This window comes from Typopeltis vanoorti, chromosome 3, assembly GCF_054136105.1.
Source record: "Typopeltis vanoorti isolate ZY-2024b chromosome 3, IOZ_Tvanoo_1.0, whole genome shotgun sequence".
Taxonomy (NCBI): Eukaryota; Metazoa; Arthropoda; class Arachnida; order Uropygi; family Thelyphonidae; genus Typopeltis; species Typopeltis vanoorti.
The window spans coordinates 176,909,928-176,929,229 of record NC_143551.1 but is presented as its reverse complement, the minus strand read 5'-3'; the positions used below and the strand labels follow the sequence as shown (position 1 = coordinate 176,929,229).

Here is a 19,302-nt window from a genome sequence, read left to right as displayed (position 1 = left end):
AAAATGGGTAAAAGAAAATGGATGTCAGTTTAATGTGGAAAAGTGTAAAGTCATGCATTTTGGGATTAAAAGATTACCAGCTGTGTACTACATCGATGGAAAGGTACTCCAAGAAATTGATGAGGCTAGGGACTTAGGGGTATTGGTAGATAGGGAGATGAAGTTCAGAGTTGCTAAGGTGTCCAAGATTGCACATAGGATTACTTGGTTGTTGAGGAACACACTGACATCCAGAGATAAAGAGGTTATTATTCTCCTTTATAAAGCATTGATACTTCCACATTTGGATTACTGTGCTCAGGTCTGGTCACCTGGATTCCTTGGAGATGAGGAGGCTGTGGAGAGTGTTCAGAGAAGAGTGACCAAGTTGGTGAGTGATATAAAAAATGCTCCCTACGTTGATAGATTGAGAGCTTGTGGATTGCAGAGATTGGTTGATAGGCGAAGAAGAGGGGATATGATAGAAACATTTAAATTACTGAAAGGTTTTTATCGGATTGATGCAGGGGAAATGTTTCAGCTGTGTGATAGTGATGGAAGAACAAGAGGTCATCTCTGGAAATTAAAGAAGAGTGTGGTTAACAAAGGTGTCAGAACAAGGTTTTTTGCCTGGAGGGTGGTGAATGAGTGGAATTCATTGCCTGACTTAGTTGTGAGGTCTTCGTCTGTAAATGAATTCAAGAAGAGATATGACAGATATTGTTTTGCTAGTTTGGTTCTCCCGCGATGAGTCTACTGACTCCATGGAGATACCCGTAATAATAATAATATTAGATTTAAGATTCTGGATTATCTACAGTCCTGTTTATTGTTAACTCTTAGGGAGAAAGATTCCTTGGGTAGAATATGCATCTTCCATATGCTTGGGATTTTTAATCCCTAATCTTAACAATAATGATGGTCTAAAAATCTCAGAATCTTAAATCTAATGTAACAATTGTCATGTTAAATTAGGACATCATTGTTACTGTAAGAAAACCATTGTTACTGTATGAAAGAATGTTTCTCTGATGTTATCTTAAATAGAATATAGCTTTGATGCAGTTTCTAAATAATTAATTTTTTAATTTTATTTTTATTTTTAATTTAATTTAATTTTTTTTAATATATATATATATATATATATATATATTATATTTTCACTAGAGGTCATGCCAGTAGAATAGCCATTGATCAAATCATTGTATCTTTAGCATACTGTGTGAAATGTAACTTAGCTTGTCCTTGTATATTTGTATATACTCCAGATGATGATCTTAATATGAAGGTCGAAACGCCGGGAAATTAAAGTAGTTTTTTTATAACACAGTTGTAAAGTCCATAATTTCTAAAATGAAAGAAATGGCATCTCTTTGTCTAACTCCCCTTTTTAATAAGAAATTCCATATTTGTTTCTGATTTTATAGCTGTGGATGAATTTTTATATTTATGGCTAAGTATATTATTATTACATGACACTTACAATTATAATTACATTACATATTATTAATGTAAATAAATATTTATTTACATTAATTAATAAACATTAATTATTATTGCTGGAGGGCACTTTATTCTGCTGCACATATCTCATTGTCTTCTCTACAACTTAATTCTCCAACTATAGACAATGATGCTACTACAGTGAATGGCATCTACTGCCCCTCACCACCAACAATATTTTTTTTTGTCTGTAAATTATGTGTGTTCTCAAGGCTGATTTGTCTGAATGCAGGATGAAAAACCCCTGCTTCTTTCTTATGAGATTAGCTAACTCACCTTCAATTGAAAAGCCCATATCGTGATTCATTTTGTCCAATGAGAATATCATTGTAAGTTTTAAGTGTTTTTTTTATTTCCTTGATCTTTAATAGCTTCTAAAATAGCTAATGTTGAGATTGAATCAAATGCCTTTACAAAATGAGTAAATGCCAGACCTAAAGGTTTTTGGTATTCATTTGTTTTTTTTCATTTCAATTATTTTGTCTTAAATCATTAGTACTGTAATTTTTTTTTACTGAATCCTGTTTGTTCTGGAGGTTGGCAAAATCTGATTTGTTTTGTATTTTGTTGCTAATGATTTTTGTAGATTTGTATATTGTTGAATGAATCTGATTGGGTGGTCTTTTTAAAAAATATAATAAGGATAGCATCATTCCAACTCTTTGGTATTCTATTCTGTCTTAGGCGCGATGTATAAATTTTATTTAACGTAATCATGACTGGTTCACCACCTGCTTTCAGAACTTCTATTGATAACTCATTTTCACTGGTCTCTTTCCATTACTCATACTACCGATTACATACTGAACTTTTTCTTTTGAAACATTATGACATTTCTTTCTCTTTCATTTCGAGTATTACATTTTTGTTTTCATATCGGTTTAAGTCTTGGTAATCATCATATAATTTGGCATAGAAGGATTCTATTCTTCTTATGATTCTGTTCTCTGTCTTTAACCACTTAGCTAGCCTTATGGATAAAATATATCAAATCCAAAATTTGAGAGGGGGCACCCTTTATGGGTGCTGCTGGGCAGCAGGCCTAAGAATTAACATTTCCCAAATCTTTGGAAGTTTAACATAAGTGTATATAACACAATAATAACCTAATCTTTAAAGGTACCTGTGGCATAACTATAAACAACAAATTACAGGCATGATGAGTACACACTAATGATGTACTGAAAATAACGGTACATCATCAGTGTGTAGAAACAAGCAAATCAAAGAACAGGAATAAAATGTACATACACACTCAGTTTACCAATTAAAAACAGTTACTGTGAATTAATATATCAATTATTAATTGATATATTAATAATCCTTTCCTTCATGCTTATATGATGAGCAGAATACATCATGAAAATTATGGAAACAACTACCGTGTTAGAGTATGTACTCTAACGCAATAGTCATTTCCATAATTTTCATGATGATATATTAATAAATAATCTAAAACTATTTTTGATGTTTACATAAAATGAGAATCTCCCAAACATTTTGGGAGAGAGAATGAGAGAGAAAAAAAAAACCTGAATCAATTATTGTGATTCAGGTTAGGCCGATGTAAAAGGCCTAAACTGAATTTAGACAAGAACATACCTGTGTAGACCAAGTGCTCACTCTTACAACACATAGAACCAGGTTTTCAGAAATACTTGAAAACATCTATATCATTTATTGACCTCATAGCTGCATACAACACTGTATGGAGACAGGGGCTTGCCTTCTAAGTTATTTCATATAATACCATTCAAAAAGTTGTAGTCTTTTTTTAGTAACTGCTGCCTCACCATTTTCACCTTCCAGGTTTTCACAAAAAATTTGAATAATGGTATATCCCAAGGCTCTGTTCTGGCCCTGCTGCTCTTCAACGTGTACATTAGTGACCTGCCCTCTGCTGTCTCCAGGAAGTTTGCCTATGCTGACTTGGAAATAGCAACTCAAGATGAGTGATTAAAAGTGACAGAGGATATATTAACAAGAGATCTAGCTATGCCTTAGCTATTTTTGGAACTGGAGATTACAGCCAAACCTAAATTAAACAGAGGTGTTTAGTTTTCATCTCTGTCATAAACAAGCCCATGAAAAATTCAAAATTCAGATGAACTGATCTCTTGCAAGAAAGAGCTCACATTCCCCCCCCCCATTAACTTCAGTAATACCGAGATATCCAAACACGATCGGATTTCTCTTCTTGGACTGACTTGCACCTCCGATCTTTCCTGGCACAACCATATTTCTATAGCTTTTGCAACTGCCAAAAACTCTGTGTACTTTTTCGTATAAGGCATTACTTCATACCTTCAAAGCTGCTAACTATACAAAGCCCCAAATCCAACAAGCCATGGAATATTACTCCTATATTTAGGGTGGCACACAGAAATCCTCTCTAAGATTGCTAGATTCTGTCCAGAAGAGGGCACTCTAGCTAATTAATGATCCCTCATCGACATTCAGTTTCTGCCTTGTGCCTCTTCTACAGATGCTTTCATGGACAGTGTTCTGCTGAATTGGGCACTATTATTCCTCTGCTATCCTCCGAAATCATTAAAACAAGATCCACTGCACCATTTTACAGTCCATCTTAAAATTTACCGAATCAACTTCACTGCCTCCTCTTTTATTCCATCTACTTCTGTCCTTTGGAACAGCCTCCTCCACTCTGCCTTCCCCAAAGATTACAACTCTCAGCTCTTCAAGCGAAATATGAACAGACTCCTCCTCTCTGCTGTTTCTCTTGCTCACACATGGTGCTAGTGTGCTATAGGTCTTGTGGCCTTTTGTGTATGGGCCAGATATAAAAAAAGAAAATAATAATAAAAACAACTGTCAAATACTAAAGTACAACCCAAACCCTAAATATCTGGACAGGACTCTGATATTCCATTAGCATCTTACAACATTTGCTGCTAAACCAGACATCATCTGAAAGCTTGCCTGCACATTTGGTGCAGGCAAGCTTCACAGTGGAGGTGCTCCAGACTGCAACTATTAGCTTGCTCTACTCCCCTCCTGAATATTGTGCAGCTGTGTGGTGAATAGCATGCACACACACCTCAAAAATCAATACTTAACTCAACACCAGCATGAGAATTGTGATAGGAACAATCAAACCCATACCATTATGCTGGCTTTCAGTTTTAAGCAATGTTGAGTCATCACACCTATGCAGGAGGCACTTCCTTCAAAGAGAATATACAAAGTCACGAACAATCCTCAATTCCCAATCTACACTGATCTGGAAGAGGCAAGACATGACAGACTCAGATCTTGACATTCCTACTTGAAAACTGCAGAACAGCTGATTGATGGGGAATTTAATATTTCCAGTGCTTGGAAAGAAGAGTGGAACAATATGTCAACTCTGTTTGACAAAGAAGTTATAAAAGATCCAATTAGTCAACCATCTGGATTTGATCTCTCTTGTTGTGCCTGGTGAACACTTAACCATCTTTGAACTGGACAAAGCAGGAGTGCAGCATGCTTGCAATCCTGGGGCATCAGTTCAAGCATTGACTCACATTATGTATGAATGCAACTTATTAGCCTTCCCCTGGCAGTTCATCGGACCTAGTGAGCATATCAACAAAGGCAGTTGAGTGGCTGTGAACAGTTTGAACAAAAATGTTTGATACAAATGACTTACTTTGTGTAATGGTTTAGTCATGTTTTATATATTCTGTTCTCTAAGATTTTTTTTAATCCGTTTTAAAGTCATTGCTGTAAGCAATGACTTAAAACAGATCTCCCTACCCAAATTTCTGACAAATCTCTTCATTTTAATTAAACCTGCTCTTTAACCATATGATAAACAAAATGACTCCTTCTGCCATAAGGAAGGTACTTGTGCTTTTGTGTGCACTGATATTCCTTGCCAAAAGATATCAAATGTAGAATCTCACCTTTTTGACCTCCTGTGGCTTAAAATTTCTTTACCACATTTAGTTGCATTCATGTGCTGCCTCTACCATTCTCCCAATTCTGAAAATCATTTTTACCTTTATGACTTCCTATCTTTAAAGCCCAATTTCATATAGTTAAAATTTCCAAACAGCGAAGTCATCCTTCTTTGTGAGTTCAATGTCCATAATTCTAATTGGCTCCCTTTTTCAAATACCAAGCTGGAGAAGAGGCAGAGATTTTTGCTGTAAGCAAAACAGATCATCTCCCTACCCAAATTTCTGACAAATCTGCTCACTCATCCAACCTTGTAGATCTTTTTTTAACTAATTCTTCTTCCAGGTACTCTGTTCAAGTGACTGCTTATCTTGGCAATTCAGACCACAATCTTATCCAGATTTCATCTCTAGTGGAACGTCCATCCTTCATAACCTCACATGTTCTGGCATTACAACAGTACCAAGTGGGAGGACTTGAAGGACTTTTACTCCTCTCACCATGTCTGACTGCTGTTTTCATTCTTCTGATCTAGATACCTATTGTGATCTTGTTATAGGAATAATCCATATTGGAATGGAAACTTTCATTCCTTACTATGTTCAAATTCTTCAATCCATATCTAAACCATGGTTCTCCAAAAAGTGTACTAGGGCTGTCCAAGAAAAGCAAACAGCCTTTTAAAATTGGCTTGAGACCAAATACTGGCTTCAGTATTTGGTCTCACAGCCTACACAGTTGCCCACAACACTTGTAAAAATCACCATTAAAAGAGTGAAGTCTAAATTCAACAAAGATAAATGTAGAAAACTCACTGTTTGTGCCATCTGCTGTGTGCATTCTGGTCCCTAGCCGAAGCCATTGGGTGCAAATATTGTACATTTGTGCTTCCTCCTCTATCTCATACTGATGGTAACATTACAACATCACTTAAAGACAAGGCTAATGTCCTGACTTCATTCTCTTCCAACTCTACACAGATGACCATGACACTTCCTGTGACCTTTCACCAGAAGAATCTTGAATAACTTAGATACTACAAAAGGCGGCCAGTCCTGATGGAATTTCATGCATTGTGCTCAAGAGATGTGCTCTGAACCAACACCTGTTTTCTATTATCTATTTACTAAACTGTACTCAGCTGGTATCCACTTCAGCATGGAAGAAAGCTCATATACAACCAGTTCCTAAAACAGAAGATAATACTTAAATTAAGGGGATATCAAATCCCACATAGTTTTAAAACCGAATAAGAAACTCAAAGATTGGAATCGGAGAGTTTCTTGCCGAATATAGTAAACTATAAAGTATCGGCAACACTAGCGTTAGCCAATGCAAGTGATCCTAGTAAGTAGTACTATACCAGGGCAGCTCGTTGCAGAAGTGGAGGAAGTTCAGATCGCTATTCTTAGGTATTTTCCATAATGTAAAAACACATTTCCTAGGAAATGTATGCTGTTATTACATTATGGAGGGAGGTCACTACCCAGACCGGTTTCAGCCTTTTTATGAGGCTTCATCAGTGAGTAGCTAGACCTAATACCAAAGTGTATAGCGAAAAGAACTTATGTACTCTGCGAACGAGTTTTCCAAACAGGTGCAACCATTAAGTTAAGTATAAAGAGCTAATAAGCTTCATTTCGGCAATGAAAACATTACTTAAATTAGGTAATTTAAGTAATGTTTTCATTGCTGAAATGAAGCTTATTAGCTCTTTATACTTAAGTAACAGAAGATAATGTTTATCTTCTTTTTTGGGAAATGTTTACAGCTATCAATGTTTACTATTAAGCTATAGACCTATTGCTATTACATCAGTTTTGTCTAAAGTAATGGTGAAGGTTATTAACAGTCAGTTTCTTCAACACCTTGAGAACTGTTAAGTTCAATATGGATTTTGCCACTCCAGGTCCACAGGAGATCTCCTGGCCTATGACACTCACATTTGGACCCATTCTATGAAAAGGTTTGGAGAAATCTGTGCTTTTGCTTGTGATATCTCTAAGGCTTTTGATAGGATCTGGCATTGAGAGCTTCTCAATAAGTTACCATCATTTGGATTGCCTTCGTCCTTGTGTAAATGGATCACTAGTATTCTCTCAGATCGATCCTTACATGTAATGGTGGATGGGGTTCTCTCCTCAGACTTTCCTGTCAATGTTGGTGTCTCTCAGAACTCTGTCATTTCACTCACCCTCTTCCTGATTTATATAAATGAATTCTCACTGACTGCAAGCCCTATTCATAGTTTTGCTGATCATATCGCACTCCACTTGTCCTACTGATATGACAGACCTTGTAGTGCTCAATCATCTTATGCTTCAAGATCATCTATAATAAGTGCCCTGAACACTGATCTTCACAGTATCCATGATTGGGGTGAAAGTAGCCTGGAAGATCTGCTGAGCAGGATCTTCCAGTCTTCTTTATTCTTTGCTTTTTGAAAAATTTCATTATAAGTTCTACATCCTGAAATGTTTTTTATTGATTTGAGCCAGGTGATTCTTGGTCTCCCAGATCTTCTTGTTTTGGTTGTAAAAGTATTTATTAGGATGTTAAGTAGTCTGTCTGCGTCAATGCATGCAGCATGGCCGAACCATCTCAGTTGTTAAGTTAAGGGGATAAAAATCCCTTATTGTTTTTCAGCCAGTAAGCAAAACTAAGATCGAAAATTATGATCTGAACGTTTCATGCCGACGAACTATCGGCGGATCCAAGCATACGTGACCACTTGGTAGTGCCACACCTAGGCAACTCGTTGCAAAAGGTGGAGCAAGCTCCCTCATAGCCGTTTGGCTTTTCATCGTAGTTATAACATCTCAGTTGTTGTTTTCTAATTTTTCCTAATATTGTCTTCTTATACAATAATTCTTGTCTAACTGTGGTATTTGTTTTCTTTTCTATCCAACTTGTTTTATTTATTTTTCTTAAGCATTTCATTTCAAATACCAACAGTTTTTTCTCCTCTCTTTTCTTAATTGTCCATACTTCTGCTCCATAGATAACTGTTAGTATAATTATTGATTCCTATAATTTGATTTTGGCTTGTTTTAGATATCTTGTTTGTTTTCCAGATTTTCTGTAATTTTCCTATGGTATTCCATCCTATTGCTGTTCTGTGATTGACTGTTTTGATTGCATCTATTGTTTCTGTTAGTCAATTTCAGTGCTTTCCAAAATACAGCTTTGTTTGTTTTTCCATAAATCTCTGTTTTCAAACTGACTCTTACTACTCCAAACCTTTCCTGACATAATCATATCACCTCTATAGTATCAGCAGCTTAAAAAAAAAAAAAAAAAAAAAAACTTATCCTTTTATGGTTAAGATTGCACTTTACTGCCAAACAATTACTTACTCTTACAAATCCCAAATCTGACCAACATTGGAATACTACTGTCATATGTGGAATGGTGCACCTAAGATCTTCTTAAAAATTCTTGATGCTGTTCAGAAAAGGGCAGCCCAGTCGATAAATAACACTTCTCTTACAGACTCTTTTCAACCACTGTCCCATAGAAGATCAGTTTCTACATCGTCTCTCTTCTACAGATATTTCTATGAGCATTGTTCAGCAGAACTAGCATTCATTATGCTTTATATTTCTGCTAGATCTACAGAAACTCATACCACATTTCCTCAGCATACTTTATAGTCAAACTGCATACTCACTCAATCTGCTACTCCTAGTCAACTTTAATTCCTTCCATCCTCAATTCTATGGAATATTTTCCCTCATGAAGCATTTCCAAAGGACTACAATCTTCAACAATTCAAGATGAATATCAACAGATTACTGTATTCCTGACCCTGCTTTCACATGATATCTATTTGCTATAGGCTCTTCTGCCTTTCATGCATGGGATAAATATATATATATATATATATACAGGGTGTTCGGGATAAATTTGACATATTTATAATTAATTATATTTTTCCGTAAGTTACATGTATTAACACACACTTCTCTTCATTTAAAAGTTTGGACCCTTCTTCATTCATATACAAGATGTCAGAAAGGATGGATAGCTGGAACCCACCTGAATCATGGAAGAGAATAACTTGTATCATGATGATTCGTGCCCGCCATCAAAATAAGGATATTACGACTGCTGCCCAATGCTCCCTGAATACAGTAAAAACAATCAGGCATGAACTAGAGACTTGCAATGGTGACTACGAGGATGTAGCAAGAAGAAAGATCCCTAGCAGACGATCTGATTGCGTTCGTACAGCAGAATTCCTCGCAAATCTGCAGGAACAGGTGTTGAAGAACCCTGGCATTGGAATTCGGGCTTTGTTCGTGGAGTTGCTAACTGTAGTCAAGCCCTGGATAACAAGGGTAGCCAATGGTAGGCCGTATGTATGGCAGCAGGATTCGGCCCCTTGCCACACCTCTGGGAAAAGTCAAAAATGGTTGTCTGAAAATTTCTACGACTTCACCAGTCCAAATGTTTGGCCTCCAAACTCCCCAGACCTTAACACCATGGATTATTTTGTATGGGGCGCAGTTGAAAAAGACACCAATCGCGCTTCCAGTAATACAAAAGCCCAGTTAATGGATAAAATTAAAACAGTTTTTGCGGCCCTTCCCAGGGAGACTGTAGCATCAGCTTGTTCGAGGTTCCGAAGCAGAATTGAAGCTGTGATCGATGCTAATGGTGGTTATTTTGAGTAAATCTTGTTGATAGTATTGTAATTAACTCTGCCTGTAATGTTTTTTTGTCAATTCATTAAATTTAATAGATACAAAGAAGATTTTCTTTTTCCTTACGAAACTGTCAAATTTATCCCGAACACCCTGTATATTTCTCCCACACATGAAAGTTTGTAAAACCTGTATTACTTCAGTGCATGTATGGGCAAGAGGATAAGAAGAAAGAATGAATTAGGTGATGTGTGTTTTGAAACACTTAGAAGGTTATCGTTTTTTTGGGAAGACAGGAAGAGATGGTTGTTTCAGTTGGAATGATAGTGGCCAGTTCAACAGAGTATTATCAAAAGTAGTTATAGAACAGGCATAAGGCAGAACCAGAATATGTATAAGAGAGAGAGAGATTTAGAGTAGGTGTGAGAGAGAGATCAATTAATTGGATTTCCTTTTTCACAAAGCATCAACCATTGATCTGCATGAAATATCAAACAAATAAGTTAAGCAGCACCAAGAATAGAATCTTGCATCATACCACTGTTACTTTTCCTTTCAAGGAACAATGTCCCCCCCCCCCCAATACATAATAACTTCCTTGCATCATTCACCATCCAGCTGATCTGTTACCGATCTTTAGCTTGTGTACCAACTTTTTATGTGGCAGCCTATCAGATGTTTTTGGAATGTCTAAGAATGTAATCATATATTGTATGCATTTGTCTCTTATCAAACACATTCGTTGCTCTACCATAAACCGTAAGCAAAGCCAAAGCAAGACCTACATTTCACAAATTTATACTGACTGTCACAGAAACTTCTATGTCCGTCAACCCAGTCCCGTATTCTCTTCCTAATCAACCTCTCTAGTACCTAAAATTACAACTATATATACCGACAGACTGGTCTGTGTTGGGAAAATTTATTATTATTATTATCTTGGAGTTGCCTGACTTAAACATCATGTCAAGAACTATTCAGTATTTGCACAGTATCTATCATACTTTGCTTTGAACTCATTCACAGTCCTGGCACCCACAACAGACTCTTGCAGCTTATTCCACTCATTCACCACTCTCCAAGTAAAACACCTAGTTCTAACACCCTTGCTAACTACACTCTTGTTCAGTTTCCATGGATGGTCCCTAGTTCTCCCACAACCACACCTGTTCTGAAAATTTCTTCTGAATTAATCTTGTAAAAACTCCTCAGTAATTTGAATGTCTCAATCATATCACCCCTTTTCTGCCTATCAACCAGTTTCTATAACCCACAAATCTTCAACCTGTTCTCATAAGGTTCATTCCATAGACCTGCTACCAACTTGGTCACTTGCTTCTGGATCCTCTCTACCTCCTCCCCATCACCAAGAAACCCTGGCACTCACATCTGCACACAGTAGTCAAGATGGATCTCTGCTCGTCAAAGTACTCTTCAGTAACCAAGTGATCTGATGAGCTGCTTTAGCCACTTTTGCTATGTGCTCCCTACGCTTTAACTCCCTATCCACTAACACTCCCAATTCTCTGGCTTTGTCAATTTCCTGCAGTACAGTTCCACCAATCTGGTATACTGTTGATAATCTTTTCACTCCAAAATGTATAACTTTGCACTTTGCCACATTAAACTGACATCCATTCTCCTTAGCCCAGTCTGCCAATCTATTCAAATCATCCTGCAAAATTTTGACATCTTGTGTATTCACTATTGCTCTACCCAACTTTGCATCATTGGCAGTTAATTGAACAGTTTCTTCCAGATCCTTTCCTATATCATTAGTGAACAAATTAAAAGCAGTGATCCAAGAACAGAACTCTGCAGCACACCACTAGTCACAGACCATCTTTTGGACTCTACTCCTGAATAAACTACTCTCTGAAATCTCTCCATCAACCACCTTCCTATCCATCACACCAACCCTATATCCATCCCCCCATGTGCTGCAGTTTACTGATTAGAATTCCATGTGGTATCGTGTTAAAGGCCTTTGACAGGATTTATCCTAGAACTATGCTTGTATACACTGGCATCATTTTGCCTTTTCCAAGTCAAGGGCATAGCTAACTATTTTGTACACTTCCTAAAAATAGGTGGTAATATGTCATCCATTTCCACTGTCTTATTAACATCTAGTCCAAGCATTAATTCTTTCACCTTCAAACCCTGTATCGCATGCCTCCTTGGTGTTTCACAGTTCATTAAATAGTTCCACTGTATTTTTTTTTTTTTTTGCTATGATTACCTATTACCATAATTATTTTTTGTTTTGCTTGTCAGATAGCAATTGAATTCCCTTGAGTTTTTTTTTGGTTTGAATGGCCAATCTTCTTTCATATTGCATACTATGCTTGTCATTATTTGTCACTATCCCAGCTTACATTTTCTACTCCTCAAGCATATGATTACACCAAACCACTTAGTATCTCCTCCATATCATCTTTTTCTGTTCGATTTGTCTGTTTCATTGCTCATCTATTTCACTTTACCTTACTTATCTGCCTACCTCTTGCACACTGAATATCTACACAGTTGTACGTTGTTTTCAGATTTGTCCTAATGATTTCCCATACTCTTTATGCTACTATTGGTTGATAAAAGTTGACAGCATATAGAAATTGATCAGGACTAGTCTCATACAGCCATGTACAACTATATAGACATGTAATGTGCAAGAATTAGGAAAATAAAGTAAGAATGAAATGGATGAACAAAGGAATCAGTCAAGCAGTTTGGGAAAACAAGATGCTATGTAGGAGATATAAGATCATCACTAGGCTGGAAAAGTGATAAGCATGTTAAAGAAAATGCAATATGACAGGAGATTGATAATTGTCAATAAGAATGTAATTGGAACTGTTTAATGAGCATTTTGTCATGTACATCATACTGATGTAAATGTTCTTGCATACACCAAGAAGAGAGGCAAATGACACAGGTGAAAAAATCAGAGGCGTTTCAAACAGTGGAAATGGATGACATATCATTACCTCTTTTTAGGAAATGTGCAAAAGAATTAGCTATATCCTTGACCTGGTTATTTTAATATAGAGTTTCCCATAATCGACTTCATATTAATTTCCAAATCTATTCCCTCTTAACAGAAGCTTTCTTCTACTTGACCACCTTTTAAGTCATTACCTTATGATCTCAGCAGCTGGTAGCAGTTTTGATATTTCCTTCACAAACACATCCTGTGAAGATATCATTAAATTCAACATTCCAAAACTTTGTGTTACTTCCATCACATGCTGCTCAGTGATTACCTCTTAGAAACTAAACAGATTCACTCTGTTTCTATACACTCTTTACTCTTTCTAATCTATATTCCTATAATTAAAATCTCTTATATTAGGATCACCCTTCTTTTGCATACCAAACCAATTTGTCTTAACATTTCATGTTTAGGGAGTTGTCCATCTATGCTCCGAGGCATGTAACAACATCATGTTAGACATACTGTTCTGTTTTTTTTCACCCTCATCAGATGGCCATAAAACCATAACTTTACTATTATTTTCCACTGCCATTCTTATCAGACATAAATTCCTATGTTGTCATTAACAGTAATCTTCTTTTGTCTTCTTATTCTTCTGAAATATTCTGTGTATCCCTCCATTTCTATTTCCACCTGTATATCATTCTAAGTCAATATCTGGAACAGCCTTTACTACTGTGACTTCCCCAAAGAATACAACCTTCAGCCATTAAAAAAAAAAAAAAAAAAAAAAAGTGTGAGCAGATTCCTACTTTCTTCTTATTCTCTTTCTCACACACAGAACTGAAATGCTACAGAACTTGTGATTTTTTTTTTTGTGTGTGTGTGTGTGTGGATCCAATATTAAAAAAAAAGAGCATAGAGAGATGGTGTTTAGATCTCCTCAAAGAAAGTGCAAGTTAACTTTCAGTTCTCTTTGGGTATAAAAATTCATACATTAGTATACAAACACGATGCTCAACTCTCTTTGAGGCCATTCCCACTCAAGTTGTAATACTGCACCTTTTGTTCATGCACTCTCAATAAACTGTGGTCTAGATGTCTACCAGACCTGTCCAAATGTATATTCATCTTAAACTATTCCAACTTCCTTCATATTTACTTCATATATTGACAAATTGTCCACCCTTTGTATTGTATAGCTCATGATTTGAAATTGGGGTGATCACCGTTTAGTTTTGAGCAGGATAAACTTAAATTTCAGATTGAAAAGAAGAACATGTAAGAAAGTTTTAAAGCGAATAAAAGTTGAGCAGCTCTCAGATGTGAATTGTAGACTAAAATACACAAACATTTTTGATGAAAAAATGAAAGAGTTTGAGAGCAGGAACCAAGCCTTGGAGATTCAGTGGCAAGCACTGAAGAAAACACTGATTGATTCAGCCAGAGAGGTATGTGGTGAGGTCTGCAAGGATAGAAAAATCAGAACTTCATGGTGGACACAGGAAGTTAAAGAGGCAGTGAATGAAGGAAAATAAGAAAGCATATCAAAAGTCAGCTTGTGCTCTTAGAGAATACAGAGACAAATGTAAGAAAGCTAAACACTGTGTAAAACTGGCTAAACAAAAGTCATTGTAAGACTTTGGCGAGAATATAGAAAATAAATATCAAGAAGGTGGCAAGATATTCTGGAGGTTGTTGAATAAGCTCAGAAACAGAGGTAAGAGGTGCTGTAAAAGGAATTAGAGATGATAAAGGTGACATGAAAACAGGAGAAAAAGATATCCTTGAAGTATTGGAGTAATTACTTTGAAAAACTGCTAAATGAAACAAGCAGTGATGACAGCACAGTGGTAAAAAACACTGACCAGACATGCAGGCAGGAATACATATCCATACTTGAAGTAGAAAAAGCCCTCAAAAGCCTGAAATGTGAAAAGGCAGCAGGAGTAGATGATGTTCAACCAGAAATGGCAAGTGTGGAGGTATAAAAGTTGTACAGTGGCTGCACTGCATAGTTCAGAAGGCCTGGACAGAGGGACGAATTCCAGATGATTGGAGTAGAGCTCTCATAGTACTCATATATAAAAAGGGAAATAAAACTGAATGTGAGAATTGCAGAGGTATTTCATTACTGAAGTGTTCCTGGTAAGATATATTCAATTATACTTGAGAAACTGTTGAGAGGGATTGTGGAAGAGAAGCTTGGTGAAGAACAAGCTGGATTCAGGCCACATGGAGGCTGTCAGGGTCAGATTTTCACTTTACGACATATAGTTGAGAAATTATGAGAATATAATGAAGATCTGTATTTAAGTTTTGTAGATCTGGAAAAGGCATAAGACAAGGTGTGAAGAGAGAAGCTGTTCCAATTGCTACAGTTATATGGTCAGTGGAGCATTATATCAAACAATACTCAGTCTTCATTTGAGTTGTAAGTCAGCAGTTAGAATTGAAGTACAGGAAGATGGTTTAATGTTAAATCTGGTGTCAGACAAGGATGTACATTATCCCCTCTCTTATTCATTATCTATATGGATCACATTATGAAAGAAAGTGGTATTAAACATGATATCAAAATTAGAGGTGTTAATCTCAGCTCTTTGCTTTATGCAGATGATGTTATACTTCTAAATAAATCTGCTACAAATCTCCAAGATTCCCTGACTAAATTGAATAACTGTTGTAATAGATATAGTATGAAGGTCAGCATTGGATTTTGCAAAGGCTTTTGATAGAGTACCTCATGATAAGTTGACAGTCAAACTAGAGCAGATGGGGGTTGGATATTAGATTGGTGCATTGGATTGGAGACTGGCTATCTGATAGGTATCAACAAGTTGTGTATGGGGGAGCGATATCCAGGAAAAGGAAAGTCACTAGTGGAGTGCCTCAGGGGTCTGTTTTAGGTCCATTACTGTTTAACTTGTATATTAATGAAGGTGAAGATTTGGATGGAGATATTCAGTTGTTTGCAGATGATGCAAAGTTGGGATGAACCATGAAGTGTAATGAAGATGTTGTGGCCTTACAGGAAGATTCGAGTAGATTGAGTGATTGGGCACTGAAATGGGGATGTGAATTCAATGTTGCAAAATGTCGTGGTTTAAAATTTGAAAAACAAAGATGGGATGCAGAATTTATGATTGGTGAGAATATATTGTTGGAAGTACAGGAAATAAGAGATCTGGGGGGTGATAGTGGATAAGGACCTAAAATTTAGGGGACACATAGCCAAAATTGTGAAGACAACACAAAGGCTTCTGGGAATGATGCGGAGGACACTGACGTGTAGAAGTAGGGAGATTCTTGTTCCGTTGTATAAGGCTTTGATTAGGCCACACATGGACTATTGTGCCTGATTTGGTCACCAGGTTTCCAGAAGGATGAAGAGATGTTGGAAAGGGTCCAAAGGAGACTGACTAAGGTAGTTTCTGACCTCTGGAATGTCGAGTATGAGGAAAGATTGAGAAGATGTAATTTGCAGAGTCTGGTGGACAGGAGGAAGAGGGGGAGATATGATAGAGATCTACAAGTTGGTAAGGGGTTGTTATAGGATCAATGCTGGAGAAGTTTTACAGAGAATAGTGGGAGATCAGGGGAGAACCAAAGTCATCTCTGGAAACTGTATAAAGAGGGTGTGAGTAGGGGAGTGAGAGGCAGGTTTTTTCATGCAGAGTTGTGAATGATTGGAATGCCTTGCCTGAGAATGTGGTTTCTGCAAAGAGTTTGAATGTGTTTAAAACAAGGTATGATGAGCTGTGTGTGTGTGTGTGTGTGTGTGTGTGTGTGTGTGTGTGTGTGTGTGTGTGTGTGTGTGTGTGATAAAAGGACCTCCCAGATGAGTCTTTGACTCCATGAGGTCTTGGGGTGCTAATAATAATAATAATAATTAAAAAGACAAAGACAGTGAAAATAGGCAGAAACATTGAAAATATCAACTGCATTGTGAATGGAGAACTTATAGAACAAGTAAAACATTTCAGCTACTTAGGCACGAATTTTAGTGAAGTTGGTAAGTTAAATATCAACAGAATCAATAAAGCTGGTATGGTAGGAAGTCAACTGTATAAATTTATATGGAATAAGAGAGAAATTAGCTGTATACAAGACAGTGTTTAAACCAATTATGGATCTGAGAGCTGGGTTAGAAGTAAAACACTCGATCAAAGACTAGAGACTGCAGATATGAGGGTCCTGAGAAAGATTAGGGGCATGAACAGATGGCATCAATGGCACTATCATATTAAAAACTAGGATTATTAGGAAAGAACTTCATATTGTCAGCATCCAGGAATGCATTAGCAGAGCTAATCTCAGGTAGTATGTCACTTAAGCAGAATGGGAGAGGAAAGATTAGCAAAACAAGTGTTCTCTGCCAGGTTGGCAGGAAAAAGATTGAGAGGAAGACCAAGATATAGGTGGATTGATACAGTAAAAAGTTCCTTAGAGGATAGAAATATAAGACCTGATAATATTGGAGTCTTGACATTTAACAGACTGATTTGGAGGAAAATTGTAGATAGGAAGTTAGTAATGATGTAAATTTTTCATGTAGTACTATCATATCCTGTACACCCCCTTGGGGGTAAATATCAGGAATTTGATGATATATATATAGAACACACAGAAGAAATAAATATTTAAAGGCAATATATAAGTTCAGTTTCACAAAAATTAGCCAAGGTTCTAAAAAAATACAATATCTGAACTTTGTTCACTCCACTTCCAAAAATCTGCTCCTTAATAAGCCTCCCAAAACCATGTCATCATCATCTTAAATATCCTGGTGTGTACAAAATATGGTGTGATTGTGATATTCCTTATTTTGGCCAGACGGACAAATCTCTTGAATTACGTATGGAGGAACACGTGACAGACATTTCTTACAAGAGACAGCGAGCCAGTGCCTTATCGGCTGATCCTAATGATGAAAACCCAAGTCATACAATCCACTGGGACAGCAGACTGTATGACATAGCACTAATGCTGATTATGCTGCAATTTTTTTTGATTGTTCATGAAGTAAAAATTTACCATAATTTGCAGTATTTCTTTAGAAATATGATTCAAAGAAAAAGTATATTACATTCATTTATAAGTTATATTAACGTTTGAAAGGATAATCATGCAGTAAATAAATCCTGTTTTTCTTTGTCTTTCAAACTGGACATTAGGTTACATACTTGTGAAAGTAGTCTCGGTACTTATTAAGGACTAGTTTCTAGTTACTTCTGGTACTTTGCTAAGCTTAATAGATCAGCATTAGGACCCCTTTGAAGTTAGTGCTTAGCACAATTTTAGAGTGCTCTATCTAGCTCACTTTGGCCAGTTATCATGTATTTGCTTATGGCTGGCAAAAGCTCTCTAATTGTTTTTAAAAGCAAACCAGAAAGTTTAGATAAATTTTGCTTTTCGCAAAATAATTATGGAAGGATAGTAGTAATTAAAGAATACAAATTAGGTTATCATAGAATATGCAAAGTATATATTGGTATAGTGACATGTAGTAAACCAGGTTTTAAAAGTTCATAATGTCATAACTATTTCTTTTGGTATGGAGACAAAGAATAACCACAATTTTAGGTTGTTTTTTATTTCTAACGTTCCTTTCTGTTTTTAATTTTAGGGAGGACAGATTCTCAGAATGGCTACAGCATTGAGTGCTTTGTTAAGCAAACCAATATCTGTCTATAATATAAGGGCTGGAAGAAGTACTCCTGGACTCAGGTAATTATAAAATAATGACACAGATATAAGATATACATGTATGTGCACACATAAATGAAAGTGCAAAGTAGTATAGTGTTGTGCTCCAATATCTATTACAGTGACATAGTATCAACAGTGATCTGGAACTGTTCACTAGGAATGTTGTACCATTCTCCCCCAATAAATGACAGTGAGAAACAAAATTAATAGTATGTTGACATAACTGTGTGGGAAGAGAATGCAGTTTTTTAAATTCATTGGGTTATATGAGAGAGCCAGAACTGTATAAAATTGATGTGTTGTATGTGATTAGAACTAACAAAAAATTATTGATTATTATTTGTTCATGCTCATGCTTTGAACATTTTCTTGATCATGTTTTGAATGTGTTCAAAATATGATCATTCTTCTGTATACTCAAAATCTGTATTTTCACTTTAATTCCCTGCAGTATTGTAAAATTTAAAAGTTAAAAAATTAAAATACTGCAGTGATTAATAGCATAAAAATAGCTTAAAAATATCTAAAGGTAGCATTTAATTTTTGTTTTATGAATTTTATATTTAAGATGACGAAAAAGCATTTGACAAAGTGAAAAGATATATACTGTTTGATATATTACAAAGA

At 36.1% G+C, this 19,302-nt stretch overlaps 1 protein-coding gene across 4 annotated transcripts in view; it reads left to right on the top strand.

The window, feature by feature from the left end:
* The window catches only part of Rtca (RNA 3'-terminal phosphate cyclase), a 169,550-nt gene that overhangs the window by 21,609 nt on the left and 128,639 nt on the right, over positions 1–19,302 (top strand). For all 4 annotated transcript variants that reach the window (XR_016548149.1, XM_090390966.1, XM_090390967.1 and 1 more), the window contains exon 2: positions 18,593–18,693. Coding sequence is in view for 3 of the 4 variants with exons in the window: in XM_090390966.1 (XP_090247092.1) it covers positions 18,593–18,693 (101 nt within the window). In the remaining variant the exon portion in view is untranslated. The remainder of the gene's footprint in view (positions 1–18,592; positions 18,694–19,302) is intronic.